Source organism: Colletotrichum destructivum, chromosome 2 (assembly GCF_034447905.1).
Source record: "Colletotrichum destructivum chromosome 2, complete sequence".
Lineage (NCBI taxonomy): Eukaryota > Fungi > Ascomycota > Sordariomycetes > Glomerellales > Glomerellaceae > Colletotrichum > Colletotrichum destructivum.
This window is the reverse complement of record NC_085897.1, coordinates 2,967,002-2,986,563: the sequence shown is the minus strand read 5'-3', so window position 1 is coordinate 2,986,563 and position 19,562 is coordinate 2,967,002. Positions and strand designations below refer to the sequence as shown.

The window sequence follows — 19,562 nt, the reverse complement described above, 5'->3', positions numbered from 1 at the left end:
TCACCAACCTTAAGTGCGTGCTTCTTCAAAGCTTATCCCCTGTCTGGTTTTGTCGTGGCATATCCCGGCTTGTACGTCAAGTTAGGAGGTGGCTGCTGTCAATCTTTACGTCTGAATCGATCTGTGTTATACCCGTATGCAGAAGAGTTTGCAGCAAGTGCAAGCTCCAGCGTTGGTTAAAACGGAGAGGGTCTGAAGAACTTAAACGTCCAAGATGGAAGATGATGTAGTATTGACCCCTACAACTTCCCGGTGTATTATTCCCCGAATGACCCTGGCAGAGGAGGCCGGTGCAGGTTCTTTGCAAGCAACGGCCCTCTGAAAAAAAGACGAAAAAAGTGGTTGATTCGAGCAATCAGCATATGGTTATCGTCCGCAAACGAGCCGTTTCTCCCTCCACCGCCTGGCCTTCCATCACGCCGTGCATGTAGCACTCGCCCACCAATCGGTAAAACCCAGATCGTCCAGGCAGCGTCAACAACTCACCACCCCCATCCCCCTCCTCCCGGACCGGCCTCAGCAAGAACGGCATCCTCCCCTCGCAGAGAACCCAGACCTCGTCCCCCGGTCTCATACTGCAGGGACCCAGTCCGAAACCGACGGAGCTCGTGATGAACACGTCCCGCTTGCCGCAAGCCAGCCAGTTTTCTCTCCAGCTGTCCCTCAGCATCAGACCTTCGATGCCCGGGTCTTCCTTTTCTTCGGATATCATCATGCCGTTCAACGCCTCCTCGACCTCTTGGTTCAGCTGCAGCAGCTTGTCCATCGCCGTGTTCCGATCTGACCCTTCCTGCTGAGCCAGGAGGTCCAGAACATCGGCTGCCATATATCGTCTCCAACGCGCCACCAAAGGCTCGGCAGTATACCCGCCAAGCTCATCTTCATCTCTCGAGGTCTCCGTCGGTGGAACGGCCGCCATGGCGACCGTGTCCACGCAGAAGCCGCGGAGGTGAAGACGGCGGCCATCCTTCGAAACCAGGTTGCTCGTTTCCATCGCGGGGAGGCCGCGGCAGGCGTCGAACTCATCGTGGAAGAGGTTGGAGACCCAGAAATTCAGCCCGTCGGCGGTCTCCGCGATGCCCTTTTCCATCCGTACCCAGTCCAGCACCCAAGACGGCCCTTCCAGCGGCACCTCGCCCGGTGGGCGTCCCATCAAGGGCAGCAGCGACTGGTCGAACCGAATGAGATCCGCAGTCACGCGGCTGTAGAGCTCCTCGTAGCTCACCTCGTAATCGCTCGACGCCACGCTCTCCAGGGCATGCCCGACCCACGGAAGCAAGGCATAAACCCTGTCGCGCGGGTCCGTCGCTTGGCGCTGGGTGTACCGCCAGAAGAGATCGAGGGCCGGTATCCTGCACTCGGCGTCCCGCGCTTTGGTCTCCGCGTCCAGCGAGAGGAGGGGCACCGCCACGGCGGAGAAGTTCGCCTCCCAGTTGATGGCGTTCAGATAGTCCTCCCAGCCCTCGGACACCCCCCGCAGGATCCTTCTGCCGGCTTTCAGAACGGAAGCCCACGGGATCGACAGCGGACCCCAGAGAACGGTCGCCACGCCGGGAGCGACGCATTCCTGGAGCGTCCACACCCGCGACCACCACGGGCACTCCATCAAGGCGCGCAGCGTCCGGCCGACCGACAGGCGCGATTCGGGAGCTGCGAGGGTTTCTGGCCAAGGGTCTTTAGTGCCGGCCGTGAGTAGGAGGCTGATGAAGTCGAAAGCGACCCGGGCGGTATCAACAGTGAGTCCCTCGCGGTCCGTGTCGATTTCGCCCATCCAGATGAAGCAGCTGGTGCACCTGCTGTAGATCTCGAACATCATGTTGACCTGTAGGCGTTTCTCTTCATTGTCCTCCTGGTTGATGCAGAGCGCGTCGGCCCACAGGTTGATGGTGTCCCGGGAGGATCTGATGCGGCACAAAGCCGAGAAGAGGGAAGTCGTCACGGTGAACGCCTCTCCGCCCACGACGATATCCGCGGTGTTCAGGGCATCGCCCCAGACGTATGAGACGCAGTGATAAGATGGCCCATCGTCGAGGTTGGCTATACTGAAAGCACCCCGAATAGTGCTGCCAGGATCTCCGGGCTGGAGAGCAAAGAGGCGGATCTGCCGCTTCGGATCTTGTAGGCGTGGGCGAGCGCAGTCTCCGTCGTATCCTGAAGCATGACCCGGGTCAGCAGTGTAACTCTTGGTCGCTCAAGTCTACTCACCCAAGTTCTGAACAGCCGTCTGCAGCTCTGCCATGGAGGCTTGGTTCCCATCCATCACATCCACGACGTGGTCCGATCCACGAGGTTTAGCGGCTGACGGTGTTGCTGGGGGGGGAAATGCGGGGGCTTATGTCCAGTATTGCGGTCTTCATGATTTTAAACCGAACCTATCCTCGGAGGGCTTACCACCGTCCTCATTGGGCGATCCCCACTTGGCGTATGTTGATACGACGCCGTAGCCCTGGGCCAGGACTTGGCGGCGCATGCTCCGGGCCATTTGGTCGGAGACGGGTCCGGAGTGGAGTCCGAATGTCGAAGTTGCGGGGCCGGTGTTGGTGCCGAAATCCAATATCAGAGATATCCCATGATCACATCCCCATCTTGGTCGAGTTCCCAGCTGACTCGATATTTGGCTTCTATTAAATCGAAGCCCCCAACCGCGTCAGTCATGATCGCATCTCCGTCTTCGTCAAGCATCCACCAATTTCGAGACTCGTTTTCTACCACGTCACGGAAACCAGCCATATTGGTCACAGCAGCCACGTCCGTCATGATGGCATCTCCATCTTCGTCAAGTTCCCAGCGATTTAGAGACTCGGCTTCCAACGCGTCAAAGAAGCCAACCGTGCTGGAAGCATCGGCCACGTCCGCCATAATCGCATCTCCATCCTCATCAGCCTCCCAAGAAACGACTGCTCTGGATTTCGTCTTTCCTGGGTACTGGATGAGTCCGCTCCGCGTCCTATTTTCTGGCGCAAACCAGGGTTCTCCCAGGCTGTTTCTCGATCTGAACATAAAGGTGTCTGGTAGTTTTTCGGCTGGTAAATAAAGTGGTGCCGTATGCAAAAGGCGAATATTGGCTCGAAAAATGTGTAGATGTGTTTGGGAACTTTTGCTTTATGGTGAAGGGTGAAAACCGACGTGTAAAGCATAAGCGTGGGTTGAAGTTGTACTTTGTTGTGAAAAGGAAGAGTTGGACTATGAGCTATCAATGGATAGGCCGAGATCGTGCTTTATTGTGAAGAACGGAACGTCCTCCGTCTTATTTTGAAAGTGCGGCAGCATTAGGAAGCGGAGTTTTGCTTTGACCCAAGACACTGTATCACGACACTCATTGCTGACAGCAAGTGAGGACTTTGGATGATGTGCATTACATAGAAGTGAATTATCAAAATGCCTGTCTTTCCCCCCCCTCTTAATCCCAAGTTTCCTTTTGCTGAAAAGATGGGGAAAAAACCATGTGATAAACTTGCAGACAGGGAAATTCCTGTGCCAGCAGAGTCATTTAAGGCCTACACAACCCTGTCTTATCCTTCCCAGCGAGACATGTTGGAACTGTAGCCATTCTCAATGACCGCAATCAGAAATCCGAGAGTGTTGTGCCAATCTTATGCTTTCCTGCCAACTCCAAAATGACCTTGCCCAAGGATAGGTCCATGATGCCAATCCCAACGCTCTTGTAGACAATCAACCCGTTCCCCAGCCAGTCGCGCAGCAGCTCCGCCTCCGTTTCGTCCGCCTCACGGAGGCTGTGGGTAAGCTCCCCGACCTCTGTGATCTTCCCGGCGGGGATCCCGGCGTCCACCAGCTCCCCGGCCTCCAGGAAGCAGGCCTCGCGGCTGTCCACGAAGACGACGCCGTCCTTGCTGCCCCCGCGGGCCGAGGTGAAGGATCCGAAGGGCGTGTCGACGACGGCGCGGAGGAAGTCCGGATCGAGCTCCTTCATGTTGAGCTTGTACGACCCGATGGCTGAGATGTACCGGGTCTTGGCGGAAGCGCGCTCGGAGGTCAGCCACTCGGCGGGGAACAGGCGTTGCGTGGACGGCGTCGTGCAGAAGATGACGTCGCTCCCCTCGACGGCAGAGCGGAGGCGGTCGTCGCCCGGCGCGCTGTCGGGGGTCGCCTCGATGATGGTGAACGAGACGGCTTCGGTGGCCCCCACCCCGCTGGCCTTGCCCATGGCCCGGAGCCGCTCGATAAGCTTGGAAGCGCGCGCCCGCGAGCGGTTGACGACGGTGATGCTACCGACGTCGCCCCCGCGGAGGACGAGGGCGAGCCTCAGGTGCCACAGGGCCTGCTTCCCCGCGCCGAAGACGACGACGTTCTCGGTCCGCTTCCGGTAGCGGTACAGCAGGATGGAGCCGAGCGAGGTGCGGAAGGCCGTGAGCTCCTCGGCGTTGATGATGCCGACGGCCCTGCCGGTGCCGTCGCAGACGGTAAGGACGCAGCGGAGATCGGTGGACGCGGAAGACGGGGGCGGGAGGCCGACGATCTTGACGGACATGCCGTCCTCCATGGTGGCGGGCATGAAGAGGCCGGTCTGGCCGTTGGGGCGGACGACGGCGGCGCGGTGGGGCTGGTACTGCGCCTCCTGGCCGACCGAGTACGACAGGAACGCGTCGGTGAGGACGTCGGACATGAGCGCGACGTCGTCCGGGCCGAAGCCCTGGAAGAGCTGCTTCACGTTTGCGTCCGACAAGACGGTGAAAGCCATGATGAGGAGGAGGAGGAGTAGAGGGGTTTGCGAGGTGAGTAGTTGGGTTTGCTTTCTCAGCTTTGCAAAATGTTGGACGGTCGCTAACCGACGTAGACAGAGAGGCTTGACGATGATTGAAAGACCGACGTCGTTGAAGTCGTACGATGTGTGGTATACATGTTGCGGTAGTAAGCCGGGTGCCCCTCCGAGGGGTTCGTAGTGTGGGGATCCCGACCGGGCCCCTGTCTCCGAGGCCCGATCTCGGACACGCTCGGGATGGCCTGCCGGCTTGGTTTGGCTGGGCCGAGCTGCGAATGCCAACAAAAAATGGCGGACAGCAGCGCTTCAGATACAAGAAATCATTGATCGGTTGCGCGCACCGGCTTTTCTGTGCATCGTCGGCGGCGCCTCCATTGCCTTTGGGAATTCACTGCTCGTCTTGGCGACGTACACCGAAAACGACCACGATCCACTGCTTCAGTCAGTGGGAATGCGTGCAGGACTCTCTGTGTAAGCCGTAAGTCCAACCCCCCCGTTGTCCGTTTGTGGGAGAAAAATCGACTACCAAGTATCCCGTGTTTGTTGGAACTACGAAGTATAACGAAGAAGCACAATGCCATCAGTATCATCCCGTCACTCTGCAATCGACCGAAACGAATCACTTGCATATGTTAGTCAACGCGGTGGGTATCATCGGTGCCGTTCCCGCACCGGCGATCATCACCCCCGGGGTCGTCCTCATCATCATGGCCCATTCCGTCGACTCCGACTGAAACGTCATGCGGCGGTGGGCGAGGTTGTAATTTTCGAGCGGCAGTCTCGCCAGCCTGTTGTCTCGTCTCCTGCGCGGTACTCCTCGACGACAACTGCTCGGGGTTGTATGCGGCCTCTCGATGGCGCGCGCGGGTTATGTCGATACGACGTCGCACACAACGATGACAACACAAGTCCGCGGACCCCGTATGAGAAAAGACGACAAATGCTCGGCAGATGCAACGAGCTATCGAGCGAAATGCCACGGTCTATAAGCCGGTCCGGCCTGCCAGCAACAAACCCACCCCCCCAACCAAGTCCATCACAGAACGAGAGAGGGCGACCGAGGAAATCATCCCTAATAATTCCGCCTTAAATAAGTCCGCCTTCTGTCCCGACTCGACTTTGGCCGACGCCACAGGGATGATTTGTGTAGCTCCGCCGGCTCTTAGGAGCTGGGGGGGAGAGGTCAGCACGGCCAGGTTCGTCGGATCTGTGTACTCCGTAGACTGTCGACAATAGTCCCCGTCCGAGAGCGTCGGAACATATCTATATATATTTTTTCTTTTAAACATCGACGGTCGATCAGTGCCCGTCTGCCGGCGGCACAGCGGAGGACGGCGGAGTTTGAGGGTGACACCAGATCACCTCACCAAAAGAAGAAGAAAGAAAAAAGAAAGAAAGAAAAAAAAAAACTCGTGGGGGAATCGCGAGGTCTTCGGCAGGATTGTCACACCTAGGCCCTCCGCCCCCTCCCCCGGCAAAAAAATCTCCGCAACCTGGGCCTGCCACCTTGCTCCGCCGTTGCGGACTTGAGATGGGTCGAAACCTTAAGGGCCGCGAACACCGCCCAAGAAGTAGTAGAGGGGATCTGGCTGGCTTGGCTGGCTATCCTACCTGTACGTTCACTCGGGGTCCGGGGACATGCCATAGGCCCGCCTTGCTGCCCGTCCGTCCTCTGGTTGAGACATGATTGCATCTTGGAAACGCTGCGGTGCAACGTCCACCGGTCAAGCACGGTACATCGTGCGGCCCCCTCATCGCTGTCATCTACCTCACATCGACGTCGAGACCCATATTTCGCAGGGTATTGAGTTTCGTGGGTTTACGAGTCTCGGCGCCGAACTGCCCTCCCAGGCAAGGGAATCTGGGCGGGTATCATGCATTTGGTCCCGCCCCGGCTGCTCGATGTACGATGCGGGAGAAAACTCAAAAGTATACACCCGCCCGTGCCTCACCCGACCCGCCCCTCCCTGTCGGGACTTGGACGACATTCAGGTTTTTACACGGGAGCGAGCAGCCCTCTTTGGTCCAAGCCTCGTAGCAGGGTCGATCGGGCAAGGGGTACGGGGTTGTTTTTCCTTTCGTCTTTGGGGCACGAGGAAAGGGTTCTCCTGGCTAACCGGACCAAGTCGATTACGTCCTTGGGCCGAGGAGGGCCATGACGCGCGGCGGGCCGTCCTCGTTAGCTGGTTTTCTGGAGAAACAGGAGACCCTTAGCTACTGGATCTGCAAAGGACGGGGAGGGAGAGGGAGGGACCGACGAAGGGTCATAACCTGGTGCGGACTTTATGCATGCCGGTCTTTGTTGAATCCCGTCTGCGCAGGGTCTGGGATCTACTCGCTGCCTGAGTCCTACTCGACTCTGACGGCTGGCCCCCCCGTTCGTACCAATAGGTCGTGAGGCAATGGTAAGAAAGTGTGACGTTGTAATTTGTAGGGGGGAGGGATGGAGGGCCGTGGCTGTTCTATGTTGAATCCTATAATCGAGAGCAGCGGGCCATGTCGGGTTTCCTATGGCTTATAAAGAGATCCTCAGAAGCCCCCTCAGAATCCCCCTCAGAATAAGGATATCCAAGTCTACCTCTGTCCCATCGTCTTCTTCTCCCCCATATCACTCAAGGAACCTTTGTAGGAAAAGACCACTCGGCTTCCACCTATCATCACTCGACATCGTCCTAGCTCCTATAAACACCCCCGCGCCAAAAGTCAACATATCCACGACACTACGAAGATGGAGATCCAAGTAGGGGGTTCGAGTCTCCCGGGCTTCATCCTGTGGCCACTGGCGACAATAGCACTAGTAAGATCTCTCTCGATCACCTTCTCCCATACACCAAGGCCCTTTGACATGTATTACACACACACACATACACACACACACACACACACACACACACACACACACACACACATACACACATACACACATACATACACACATACACACACACATACACACACACATACGTACATACATACATACATACATACATACATACATACATACATACATACATACATACATACATACATACATACACACACACATACATCCAATACCACCATTCTAACAAGTAACTAACACCTCCCCTTCCAGGCTATCGCCGGCCTTCTCCTCATGATCCTCTACAACCTCACCCTCCACCCCCTCCGCAGCTACCCGGGCCCTAAGCTCTGGGCCGCGACCCGCATCCCCTACGCCCTTATGATCGTCCGCGGCGACCCGCACAAGACGATCCTCGCCCTCCACCAGCGCTACGACGCCGAAATCATCCGCATCTCCCCCAACGAGCTCTCCTTCCAGCACCCGGACTCCTGGAAGGAGATCATGGGCCACCGCAAGGGCACCGGCTCCCTCGAGAACGAGAAGGACCCGAACGCCGTCGACGAGCGCGGCATCGAGATCATCTCGGCCAACCGCGAGAACCACTCGCGCTACCGCCGCATCCTCTCCCACGGCTTCTCCGCCAAGAGCATGCAGGACCAGCAGCCCATCATCCGCGGCTACATCGACCTCTTCGTCGAGCGCCTCCACGCCCTCGCCGGCAAGGGAAAGGCCCCCGTCGACATGGTGGCCTGGTACAACTACACCACCTTTGACATCATTGGCGACCTCGCCTTCGGCGAGTCCTTTGGCTGCCTTGACAACTCGGACTACCACCCCTGGGTGCGCGTCATCTTCGAGAACATTAAGATGATGTGCTTGTTCAACCTCGCCCGCAGTTTCAGCTTCCTCGCGCCGCTGCTCAAGAGCTTCGTGCCCAAAGACCTTGTCGAGAGGGGCATGTCCCACAAGGCGCTCGTCCACGAAAAGGTCGAACGCAGGATGCAGCTCGGCACGCCGCGCCCCGACTTTGCCGAGTCCATGATAAAGAAGGGAACCGAAGTGAGTGTGGTCTCTTCCCCCCCCTTTACGACGGGGGGTTTTTTTTTTTAAATGCATTCCCGGCATCATCACGGATGACAGAGACACCGGCTGACCCCTTTTTCTTTTTGTTACCAACCACAGCCCCTGAGCCGCGAGGAGATGGACGAGAACGCCGGCATCCTCATCATCGCCGGCTCCGAAACGACGGCCACGGCTCTCTCGGGCGCGACCTACCTCCTGACGACCAACCCGGACAAGCTGGCCAAGCTCGTCGCCGAGGTCCGCGGCAGCTTCGCGAGAGAGGACGAGATCGACATCGTCGGCACCGCCAATCTCGAGTATCTCCACGCCGTCCTCGAGGAGTCCCTGCGGATGTACCCACCCGTCCCAACCGCCCTGCCGCGGAAGACGCCCCCGAGCGGACAGGAGATTCTCGGCCGATGGATCCCCGGCAACGTGAGTCTCCCCCCTAAATCGTCCCCTTTGTGATGCCGTTCTCTTCGTGATGTCCTCTCGTTGTGAAGATAATTCCACACACACACATACACACACATACGCCGCTGACACACAAACAACCGCAGACCACTCTGAGCATCCCCCAATGGGCCACCTACCACAACGAGAAGCACTTCTCCAGGCCCTTCGAGTTCCACCCGGAGCGCTGGCTCGGCAGCGACCCGGCCTTCGCCGCGGACCGCCTCGACGCCTTCAAGCCCTTCCACATCGGGCCCCGCAACTGCATCGGCATGAACCTCGCCTACGCCGAGATGCGCATGATGCTCGCCCGCGTCATCTGGAACTTCGATATCGAGCTGGCGGCCGAGAGCCGCAACTGGATCGACCAAGAGTGCTACACCCTCTGGAGCAAGCCGCCGCTCATGGTCCACCTGACGCCGAGGAAGTCGGGGTGAGCGGATGTGGAGAATGCTTGACGGTTCCGTTCTTGGGTTTGGGTTGGTTGGTTGGTTTGGATAGAGGACGTCTCCTTATATGTCTTCTCCTTTTTTCTTCTTTGTTTTTGCATGACACAATGGTTACAAAGCATTTAGTTGGGTATCGAAGTCATAGGTCGAAAATAACACGTCTCTCCCCTTTTCATTGTTTCCTTCAGCACAATTGTGGCATCGACACTCGTCATCCATACCGGACATTTTTCAAAATGATCTCTATTTGAGCGTAACTAACTTCCTCTAACCACCCCCCCCCACCATCTACCGCTGTCTCTTGTTTTATAGTCTCGAATCGTCCAAGTCTATCTACCTTCTTAAAGCTTCGAAGCGTTCTTCCGGCCATGCAGTCATTGCTTCCTCCGCGGCGCCCGATGGTACTGATTAGCCCACTTGATCTTCACCCCGATCTCGTCCGCAATCTTGTACACAAAGTTTGGCTCCCGCAGGAACTGCCTCCCCACAAACACCGCGTCCGCGTGCGTCACCTGCCCGTGCTCCTCGTCCACCTCCAGCGTCGCCTTCTGCCCATTCGCCTCCCCGTTCGCCTTCTTCGCCTGGACGATGCTTCGTGCCATCTCGCCGCTGCTGATCATGCCCACGGCGCCGATGAGCAGCTCCTTTCCCTCGGCCTCCAGCGCCTCGCGGATTCGGCCCGCGAGGCTGACCTGGTAGTACGGCGAGATGTCGATCTTGGCCGCCTCGTTGTTGCCGCCCGACGAAACGTCCAACAGGTCCACGCCGACTCCGGGTAGGAGTTTGGCGAGCTTGATCGAGTCGTCGATCGTCCAGGAGGGATTGCCGGCGTACTCCATCCACTCCGTCGCCGAGATGCGGACGAAGAGCGGCGCGCCGGACGGGATAACGTCGCGCACGGCCTTGATAGTCTCCAAGAGGAAGCGCGTGCGGTTCTCGAAGCTGCCTCCGTACTGATCCGTACGTTGCTGCGACGTGTGTTAGCTGCTGCCCCACGACAAGGGGGAGAAGGGACGTACGTTGCTCAGGGGAGAGAGGAATTCGCTGAACAGATACCCGTGGGCGGCGTGGATCTCAATCACGTCGATGCCAGCCTCGATCGCTCTTTTGGCCGCGTCGGCGAAGCTCTTCACAAGTCCCTGGATTTCCTCCACGGTCAACTCCCGCGGCATGGCCCAGTCCTTGGTGTACGGGATGGAGCTCGGCGCAACGCAGTCGTCTGGCCACCCGCCCTCGCTCTCGCGCGCGAGCAATTTGCCATGCACCTCCGTGATCCACGGCGCCAACAAGCTCCCCTTCCGCCCCGCGTGCGCGAGCTGGATGCCCACGGCCTGGTTCTGCGAGTGGATGAAGTCCGCGACCCGCTTCAGCGGCGCGATCTGGGAGTCCTTCCACAGCCCTACGTCCTCGGGCGAGATGCGGCCCCGCGGCTCGACGGCCGTGGCCTCGATGACGGTCAGCGCGGCGCCGTGCAGCGCGAACTGGCCCAGGTGCACGACATGGTAGTCGGCCACGTGCCCGTCCTCAGCCGAGTACTGGCACATGGGCGAGACCCAGATGCGGTTGTTGAGGGTGACGTCGCGGATGCGGAGGGGTTGGAAGAGCGTCGGCGCGGGGGAGGGGTCGATGGGGGTGCCGGCGGGGGGCTCTTGAGCCGGGGTGTAAAACGGCACGCCTGGGGCGGCCTTGTTGGCGGTGCCGGTCATCGTTCCGGAAGAGACTTGAACAAGACGAGACGCTGGAACAGGTCTGTGTGTCTGTTGCGTGCCGGGGTGTTGTTCTATGGAGTGAGTGTTGAAGGAGTATCACCAGGTAGGGGAGCCGTTGTAGACCACGGTTTCGTGTTGATAACGTTGACAGAAGGGCTCAGGGGGAGGGGTGAGAGGGATTTTATCCTACAAGGCTAACAGAAGACGAACCACGGAATCCGTATTCCGTTTCAAGAGTATGTTCCACTCTGCAAGTCATTCATGGAGTCGCGAAACGGTCGGATTAATCAGCTCGGCCTAAAGTGTGTCCATTGCACTTTCCAAGCAAATGAAATACCGCGCCCCTACTAGCACGTCTGGAAGCACCTTCCTTCGATGAAGCCATCCTGTTTCCGCTGCAGCTTTGTTAGAAGGAGCCAGTCATCGATTGGCGAACCGACGTGCGGCATCTTGAGCCGGAGTGGGTCCCCCGCGGGTGGCGTCATTCCGAATTGTTCCCTCTGGCGCCGATTCGGCACCCGGCCACTTCCTTCGCTCACCCCTTATACCGTGTTGTATTCAGTCAGCGTTAGTTAGACTTGGCACGTAGCCGTACCTTCTACCATGCTTTTCATATCGTGTACCCAAAAGTACCTGACTTAACCACATGTTTGAAAGAGTCTGGGGTTTTGGGAACCCGCTCGCTGCACTACCTCCAGAGGGATCGCCTTAGCTGCGCGTCTTAATGATGGGCGTCCTGGCGTGAAACAGATGTGCCCTTGACCCCTGATCCTCTTTCCCCCCCAGGCTGTCGTTTACCGAGTTTCTCATTGACGAGCGAGGTTGTTTTCACGAACATTTCTGCGCGGGGGTTTCACTTTGACAACATGACATGTGACCAAGCAAGACACTGCTTGTCTCACCAATGCTTATCATCACATCATGCCTGTAGTCAAAATCAACGTCCCTGTTTGTCGCGTTAAACCCCGACGCAGACCATCCACAGAGCAAGGTCTCCCAAAGCACACAGTGAAACTAGCGAGACAATATGATTGAACCTTGCAATTTCATGTATTATGAACATACTACATTCGTTTAAGACCTCTGGCCCGTTAAGGGGCTCTTTTGTTTCGGTCTATCCGTCCAGGACCCATTCCCTGAAAGCGGTATCTGTTGAATGCCTTACTTTTCCCTGAGTCCCAAACCCGCTTGCAAAACGCCGAGGAGATGTTGAAAAAAGAACGCCTATGTTGAATGTGCCCGAAACCTTCCCCTAATTTTCCGGTTATCCCCGCGGGTATTGCCACGTCATGTCTGTTGAATAGACTATCGTTCCCACCCAACACCTAAATCATAACCCACCCGTATGCATGCGTACCGTCCAATTAGGCCTTGTTGGCGTACTTCTCACGGAAGAACTTGGCGGCGTTGACCATGTTGGACAGCGCAGCCTTGGTCTCGGCCCACTGGCGGGTCTTGAGACCGCAGTCAGGGTTGATCCACAACTGCTCAGGGCGGAGACCGTTGTTGAGCATCTCCTCGATGCGAGTCTTGATCTCCTCCAGGGACGGCACACGGGGGGAGTGGATGTCGTAGACACCAGGGCCGATGTGGCGGGGGTAGGCCTTCTCCTCGAAGACACGGAGGAGCTTGGCGTCCGACTTGCTGTTCTCGATGGACAGGACATCGGCATCCAGCGCGGCGATGGCGTGGAAGAAGTCCTGGAACTCGGAGTAGCAGAAGTGGGAGTGGATCTGGGTCGAGTCCTCGACACCGGCGGTCGACAGCTTGAAGGAGTCGACAGCCCACTTGAGGTAGGCCTCGCGCTCCTTGCCGGAGCGGAGAGGGAGACCCTCACGCAGAGCAGGCTCGTCGACCTGGATGCAGTAGATGCCGGCGGCCTCGAGATCGACGACCTCGTCGCGGAGGGCCAGAGCGAGCTGCTGGGCCTGGACGGACTGGTGGACATCGTCACGGGGGAAAGACCAGCGCAAGCAGGTGATGGGGCCGGTGAGCATGCCCTTCATGGTGCGCTTGGAGTGAGCAGCGGCGTACTTGGACTCCTTGACGGTCATGGGCTCGTTGTTGCGGCGAGAGATGTCACCGACGACGATGGGGGGACGGACGCAACGCGAGCCGTAAGACTGAACCCAGGCGTGGGTGGTGAAGACGTAACCGTCCATGCGCTCACCAAAGTACTGGACCATGTCGTTACGCTCGGGCTCACCGTGGACGAGGACGTCCAGGTCGAGCTCGTTCTGGATGGCGATGACCTCGTCCATCTCCTTCTCCAGGAACTTCTCGTACTCCTGGGCCGTGATCTCGCCCTTGGTGAACTTGTTGCGCTGGATACGGATCTCCTTGGTCTGGGGGAAGGAGCCGATGGTGGTGGTGGGGAAGAGGGGGAGCTTCAGGTGGGTCTTCTGAGCCTCGATACGCTTGGGGAACTCAGACTTGCGGTTGTGCATCTCAGGGGTGACCTCGGACTGGCGCTTCTTGACGTTGGGGTCGTTGGTGCGGGCAGAGGTGGCGCGGGACTGGACGTCCTTGGCGTTCTCCTCGAGCTGGGCCTTGACGGAGGCAGCATCGGTGATGGCCTTGGCAATGATGGCAACCTCGACAGCCTTCTCGGAGGCGAAGGAGAACCAGCGGTAGACCTCCTCGGGCAGCTTCTTCTCTGAGGTGAGGGTGTGGGGAGTGTGGAGGAGGGAGCTGGAGGTGGCGACGATGACACGCTCCTCGCCAACCTTGGCGATGGCCTGCTTAACGGTGTCAATGGCACGCTGGAAGTTGGTCTTCCAGATGTTGCGGCCGTCGACGACACCGGCAGAGAGGACCTGCTTGGGGCCGAGCTTCTCGAGGACGGGGCCGAGCTGCTCAGGGTTGCGGACAAGGTCGACGTGGAGACCGTAGACGTTGCTGAGGGCGGGGAGGACATCGAAGTTGTGGACGATGTCACCGAAGTAGGTGGCCAGGACCAGGTTGGGGAGGCCGGCGCCAACGAGCTTCTCGTAGGCGGGCTTGAAGGCGTCCTTGGACTTCTGGGGGAGGTCGAAGACCAGGATGGGCTCATCGATCTGGACGGTCTCGGCACCAGCAGCCTTGAGCTGCTTCAGGAGCTCGACGTAGACAGGGACGAGCTTGTCGAGGAGGGAGATGGGGTCAACGGACTGGCCACGGTCGGGCTTGCCGAGGTGGAGGAAAGAAACGGGTCCCAGAAGGACGGGGCGGGTGACGATGCCGGCAGCCTTGGCCTCGTTGAACTCACGAACGGGCTTGGGGTCGGAGGCGAGCTTGAAGGTCTGGCCATCCTGGAAGGTAGGCTTGACGTAGTGGTAGTTGGAGTCGAACCACTTGACCATTTCCTATGGGGTCCGTCAGCAACTGGTCAAAGCTTTTTTTTTTTTTTGGTCTTCTTTTATCGCTCAATGTTTTGCGAGTGAGCGGGGGCAGCGGGGGCGGGGCTTACCAGAGAGGGGACGTCGATGCCGTCCTTCTGGTGACCACGGCCCATGGCGAAGTACTCGTCAATGGGCTCGAGCTTGGTCTCGGCATAACGGGGAGGAACGGCCTGATTGTTTAGTAAGCTTGTGAATTCATGCACACACACACACACACACACACAGACAGAGAGAGGGCGAGTAGGAGGGAGGGGATGAGCCACATACGTTGAAGAGCTGGATGTGGTCGAGGACCTGGTCGTAGTAGGCAAAGTCGTTGGAGGGGATGATGTCGACACCGGCATCCTTCTGGATCTTCCAGTGGGCAAGACGGAGTCTCTTGCCCTCAGCGAGGAGGTCCTCGCGGGAGAGCTTGCCGCCCCAGTAGGCCTCGTTGGCCTTCTTGAGGTCACGGTTCACACCCATACGGGGGAAACCAAGAACCGAAGACTGAACCATCTTGAATGCTGTTGCTTGTCTGTGCAAAGAATTCAAAGGCGACTGAAATGTGTGATGTGTCAAGTTACCCCGCCGACAAGTTGCAAGGTAAGAAGAAAAGAATTTGGTAGACAGGGCGGTTGAGGAGGAGGAGGAGGAAGAGAGAAGGAGGAAGGAAGTTGGGGCAGAAGGGCGGCGGACGAGGGGTTATTAGAAGTAGTCTGTCGCTTGGACGGACACTTCAGGATAGGAAAAAAAAAGATAAGAAACGAAAACTCTACTCCAGGTGGCGGCCGAGTCGGTCGGTGAATTTCTGGCAATTGCGTGCGAAGGGACGGAGAGAAAGGGCAGCATGGGCAGGAAGGCAAGGAGGGGAGCTCTTCTCAGTGGGTGGGGTCCAACGACGGGTCCCGGTCCAGTCGATTGAGAGCGAAGTCGGCTTTCTGGTCCCTTGCGGATTGTGTTGGGCCCTGCCTTTTTTTCTTCTCCTCCCCTGGCCCACCTAGGTAGGACGAGGTACAGATAGATACAGAAAGTGCATGCACGGTACAACTCGCTACATCATCTGACTTGGTGATTTATATCTATCGTCACTATCTTCTTCCTCTCGGTTCCAATCTATCCCTCACATTGCTCCATTGTTGAGTCTACTGCCGTTGGAGTAGGATGAGACAAGAGAGAAAGATTAAAAACGAAATAAAAGTAAAAAGAACCAAACGAGGCGATAAGTCTCCTCTCGCCCAATGTTGCACCGCTGGCGTCGAGGTGGGGTAGCTTTGGGAGGGAAGGAGGGGTTGTCGCAGATTGCCCTTTGGGATACCGCCCTCTGGCACGGCCTGAGAAGGCAGCGTGGCGTGAAGCTGGAGACTCAATTGGGGACAATGTTTGGTCGATGGACCCACCGTGCATTCCTGCTGGGCACTTCACCACATTTCACATGGCGGGGTATCCGTACCGTACCAGCCCATAACGAAGCACTATCACGAGAAGCTACGACGCCCCGGTGCTACGCTGGGAAGCCACCCATTGTTCTCTGTTAGTGCCCCTCTCTCCCCCTTGGTTAGGTACGTAGGTAGGTACCCTAGTCACGGTAGCTAGCTCCAGCACCAGCAGCCTGTACCTGACCACAAGCTCGATGGTCGCCGTCGCTCTCCATTGTGCCCCATCCCGTTGCCCCTCGACTAGAATTCTCACTTCACATGTGTCTATGCCTGAGGACGCAGTGCCTGCCGGCCGGCCGGCCGGCTTCGAAACCATCTACGTGTCCGCATATTAGACGGCCACTCTTGTTGGGCCATATTTCGAGGCTCGATGCAAAGATGAATTGGCGAGAGACGTCGGTCGACTCAAGGTAGCAAAAAGTCAAACAATGGCCGGGAAACCTGACCTTAGGAAGGAGGGGCAGCCGGTTTCCTATTGGCCCAATCGTCGAAGAAGGGCGGCAGGAACGCAAGGGACCTGCCTCGATATGGAAGGGCGGTGTGAGCGGGAGTGGAATGTGAACGCGCCTTCCTCCCTTATTTTTTGGGGAGGGGGTTTTTTTTTTTTTTTGTCTTTCCCTTCCTTCCCCCTTCTCTCGTCCGGTCTTGGCTCTTATCGCCCGCCGCCGGCTTGTGGCCCGTGAGTAACCCAATACGAACCTACCCTAAGCTTTTGCCTTAGGTACCAATCTACCAGAGCTTACCCGGGGGTTAATGCTCCCGCTCATTCGTCCGCCATTCGCCCGCACTATATACATCGAGAGTATCATTTCCATCTGGAAATGCATCGCCGGCCCCTTTTCAGGCACCTTACTCGAGCATGTCGAGCGTAGCCTTTGCCAAATCCCCGCCACTACTCAGTAACCAGCGGTGCCCGATTTCACCGTCAGCGACAACCTCGTTAGCTTCACTGAGCCATCACAAATGTCTCACCCTGTTGAGAAAATGATGCATATGACTGCAATATCTCACGCTCAGGCGTCTTCTAGACTCCCTCGATTGGACACGCCATCCTCTCGCCCAACTGAGTTCATGATGGCGAAGCAGCCGCCAATGTGTGTGTGTTGAGCTCGTGGCGCTGCCTTCGAACCGACCTAGGCCTCTCCCTCCTCTCCGCGTAAGCAACTCGATCCAATGAAGGCCCTCTCCGCCACTCGTCACCGCTCATCGTCCTCCCTGGGCGCGTCAGGACGGATGGGCACCATGTCATGTCAGTCTCGGACAATGCGCGTCGCTCGATTGATTGTTGTGGTCGACGTCAACATTTTCGAGGTCATCTACGCCCCTCCTCGGACAAAACAACACAACAACATCTTGGGTGGACGCAGTCAAAACAGTTTTTGTTTCTGGGGCCTTTGCAATGGCGTGATCGACTAGAAGAGACCCATAATCAAGTCTAGGTCAGTCAGGTCAAGGGAGCAATGGAGCTGGAGTCTGAGCTGGAGCTGGGGACTGGAGCTAGACAGGAGAGAGGAGAGAGGAGAGGGACAAAAATCCGCGCAAACAGCACATGACCCCGGCTCCCGATTCTTCCTCTTGATATGGGTCGGGGGTCTCCTTCTCGAAGCTCAACCCCTCCAGGCTCCAAGACTCGCAAGAAAACTCCACCTCTCCAAGTCTCCACAACCGTACATCGGAGCCAGAATTCGCCGATATTGCAGGTTGAGCAAAGACTGGGTCGGCCAATGGGCCAGAGTCGCTGGCACTGGGGCCTGGCCACAGGCTGCCCTGTGCCCAAGCCTCCTGGGCTCCTGGGCCAGCCTCAAGGAGGCTTTTAGACTCTTCTTTTCGCGGGTCGCCTAGCTTCGTCGTACCCGGCGGTCGAGACCCGGTTTCAAGTCTGCACGCCCGCCAGCTCGAATACGGGCCTTCACTTTTTCCACCACCTCGCAACGTGCTCATCAACTCCTCCAAGCTTCCCATCCCCACGGCTGAAACCAAGCGTACCATGGTAGCGATATAGGCTCCCGGCTCTTAGCATCCCGTCTTTCAGTTTCCACCCCGTTGAGCTTGAGGGGTTTCCCGCCCGCGATGCACTGCCTCGACGACCCAAGAATGCAGCATCGGACGGACGCAACACGGGCGGCGGCGCAGTCGTCAAGCTTGGAATGCGCTCGACTCTGGCTGTGACAGAGCCGATGCTGCTAGGCAGTGATGATCACTGAGCATTGAGGTGCCTCCTTCGCAATGACTGTTCCGACGCCCCAGCCATGATCACTTGGGAATTCGAGCGAGGACAGGCTCAGTCTGCCGATGAGCTCACCAGTGCGACTTCCTCGGCGATGTAGCCCTGGACTGCGGCACCAAACATTCTCACGCCCCGCGGCTTCGTTCTTGGCTTGTTTACCTGTCACGACTGACACCAGAAACGGGCGGGCCAGGACGCCTCTTCGTCTGACGTGCTCGTCTAAAAAGACGCTTTACCGGTCGATCAGCGTTCATGTTTTTTTCAATAAAAGAAACCGCCCCCAAAAAACGGAAGGCATGTTGGTACCCGTCCGTGGGTGGGACGGCAGGCCGGTACGCGTCTTGGCTCTCTGAAAACCCCCTCAACTCTCAACCACCGAGTTGCAACTCGGGGACCAGGTCAGACAGGAGATCGCCTGCACAGACGAGATGGTTCTCGACAGGGCTCCGGCGGGAACGTCAAGAACTGTTGCACCCCAATGCATCGGGATCCCGGTCCTATATCAGCCACAGACTAAGCTACCCCAAGCTTCCGCTACAGCCGTGTGTCCCGCAGCATTGGCAGCCAAATCAAACCCTGCCAACTGGATGCACTCGAGGCAGTCGAGGCCGTCGAGGGAGCACTTCGCGCGGCACGACTCCCACACCACTGCACCCAGCGTGTTTGACAATGACGTTTTGAAACCACCAACCCCCCCACTCCCATCCCAAGCAGCATCAACATCTCGTCTTTGACGTGAATCGCTGCCCCATATCAGCCGTCTGTTAAGCCGACGATGCAACAGTAGTCCCAGCAACTCTCGACAACCCCCAGCAAAGCCCAGCAAAGCCCCATCTCCTCCCCCGGCTAGAGCATCATGCCAGCCACAGCATCTTTACCCTCCTTTTCTGAAACTGGCCTTTAACGGCTACTGTCACCTATAAGCTTATTCACGTAAACGGTACCGCGCTTGGCAGACGACACAGGGACACAGGGGCCTTCATGTGAGGGATCAGCCTCGATGGCCCCCATGCCGTTCGTTCCCCATACCCGCTGCTGCTCTGCCCTGCTCTGCCCTGCCCTGTCCTGCTGGAGTTGCGCCCCGGGACTTTGAGGCAATTCATAATGGAGAGCTTCCTCGGGCCCGTCTCGAGCTAGTCCTCGCTCTCTTCCTTCTCTTTCCTTTATAAGCTCTCTGGGAGGGTGGATAAGCAAACGGACAAAAGTCAACGGCCTTTCTTCATTTGTGTGTGTATTTGGATTTCCTTTGCATTCTAGCTTTCTTTCTAGTATTACCAACTGCTTCCTTTCTTTCACGACAGAGCTGGCTCTCCTATATAC

The 19,562-nt window shown here is 57.6% G+C and overlaps 7 protein-coding genes across 7 annotated transcripts; 3 read left to right on the top strand and 4 right to left on the bottom strand.

Annotated features, from left to right (window-relative positions):
- Positions 1-9: 9 nt before the first annotated feature.
- Positions 10-2,482, bottom strand: CDEST_03140 (Putative heterokaryon incompatibility; the record flags this gene model as incomplete). Its single annotated transcript, XM_062919299.1, has 3 exons — positions 10-2,151; positions 2,206-2,331; positions 2,392-2,482. The coding sequence occupies 3 exons, from the start codon at positions 2,480-2,482 to the stop codon at positions 356-358; spliced, it is 2,013 nt and encodes a 670-aa protein (XP_062775350.1). The 3' UTR covers positions 10-355.
- A 276-nt stretch (positions 2,483-2,758) lies between these two features.
- On the top strand, positions 2,759-3,227 carry CDEST_03139 (uncharacterized protein; the record flags this gene model as incomplete). Its single annotated transcript, XM_062919298.1, has 2 exons — positions 2,759-3,026; positions 3,082-3,227. 2 exons carry the CDS (start codon positions 2,759-2,761, stop codon positions 3,225-3,227), a joined length of 414 nt encoding a protein of 137 aa, XP_062775349.1.
- A 172-nt stretch (positions 3,228-3,399) lies between these two features.
- On the bottom strand, positions 3,400-4,926 carry CDEST_03138 (Putative ornithine cyclodeaminase/mu-crystallin, NAD(P)-binding domain superfamily). Its single transcript, XM_062919297.1, has one exon. It carries the CDS (start codon positions 4,697-4,699, stop codon positions 3,566-3,568), a length of 1,134 nt encoding a protein of 377 aa, XP_062775348.1. The 5' UTR covers positions 4,700-4,926; the 3' UTR covers positions 3,400-3,565.
- Positions 4,927-7,448: 2,522 nt separating this feature from the next.
- On the top strand, positions 7,449-9,496 carry CDEST_03137 (Putative cytochrome P450; the record flags this gene model as incomplete). Its single annotated transcript, XM_062919296.1, has 4 exons — positions 7,449-7,517; positions 7,815-8,603; positions 8,727-9,041; positions 9,167-9,496. 4 exons carry the CDS (start codon positions 7,449-7,451, stop codon positions 9,494-9,496), a joined length of 1,503 nt encoding a protein of 500 aa, XP_062775347.1.
- A 239-nt stretch (positions 9,497-9,735) lies between these two features.
- Positions 9,736-11,405, bottom strand: CDEST_03136 (Putative NADH:flavin oxidoreductase/NADH oxidase, aldolase-type TIM barrel, NADPH dehydrogenase YqjM). Its single transcript, XM_062919295.1, has 2 exons — positions 10,528-11,405; positions 9,736-10,476 (listed from the first exon to the last, which is right to left on the bottom strand). Exons 1-2 carry the CDS (start codon positions 11,212-11,214, stop codon positions 9,883-9,885), a joined length of 1,281 nt encoding a protein of 426 aa, XP_062775346.1. The 5' UTR covers positions 11,215-11,405; the 3' UTR covers positions 9,736-9,882.
- Positions 11,406-12,348: 943 nt separating this feature from the next.
- On the bottom strand, positions 12,349-15,228 carry CDEST_03135 (Putative cobalamin-independent methionine synthase MetE/archaeal, UROD/MetE-like superfamily). Its single transcript, XM_062919294.1, has 3 exons — positions 14,865-15,228; positions 14,666-14,767; positions 12,349-14,561 (listed from the first exon to the last, which is right to left on the bottom strand). Exons 1-3 carry the CDS (start codon positions 15,093-15,095, stop codon positions 12,582-12,584), a joined length of 2,313 nt encoding a protein of 770 aa, XP_062775345.1. The 5' UTR covers positions 15,096-15,228; the 3' UTR covers positions 12,349-12,581.
- A 1,415-nt stretch (positions 15,229-16,643) lies between these two features.
- CDEST_03134 (uncharacterized protein) lies at positions 16,644-19,213 on the top strand. Its single transcript, XM_062919293.1, has one exon. The coding sequence runs from the start codon at positions 18,671-18,673 to the stop codon at positions 18,974-18,976; it is 306 nt and encodes a 101-aa protein (XP_062775344.1). The 5' UTR covers positions 16,644-18,670; the 3' UTR covers positions 18,977-19,213.
- The last annotated feature ends 349 nt before the right edge of the window (positions 19,214-19,562 follow it).

Coding starts and splice junctions, on each gene's coding strand:
- CDEST_03138 (XM_062919297.1), bottom strand. CDS start 4,699: ATGGCTTTCACCGTCTTGTCGGACGCAAACGTGAAGCAGCTCTTCCAG.
- CDEST_03136 (XM_062919295.1), bottom strand. CDS start 11,214: ATGACCGGCACCGCCAACAAGGCCGCCCCAGGCGTGCCGTTTTACACC. Junction 10,477..10,527: donor TCCTCTCTCCCCTGAGCAAC/GTACGTCCCTTC, acceptor CACACGTCGCAG/CAACGTACGGATCAGTACGG.
- CDEST_03135 (XM_062919294.1), bottom strand. CDS start 15,095: ATGGTTCAGTCTTCGGTTCTTGGTTTCCCCCGTATGGGTGTGAACCGT. Junction 14,768..14,864: donor ACCACATCCAGCTCTTCAAC/GTATGTGGCTCA, acceptor CTAAACAATCAG/GCCGTTCCTCCCCGTTATGC. Junction 14,562..14,665: donor GCATCGACGTCCCCTCTCTG/GTAAGCCCCGCC, acceptor CGGACCCCATAG/GAAATGGTCAAGTGGTTCGA.
- CDEST_03134 (XM_062919293.1), top strand. CDS start 18,671: ATGGTTCTCGACAGGGCTCCGGCGGGAACGTCAAGAACTGTTGCACCC.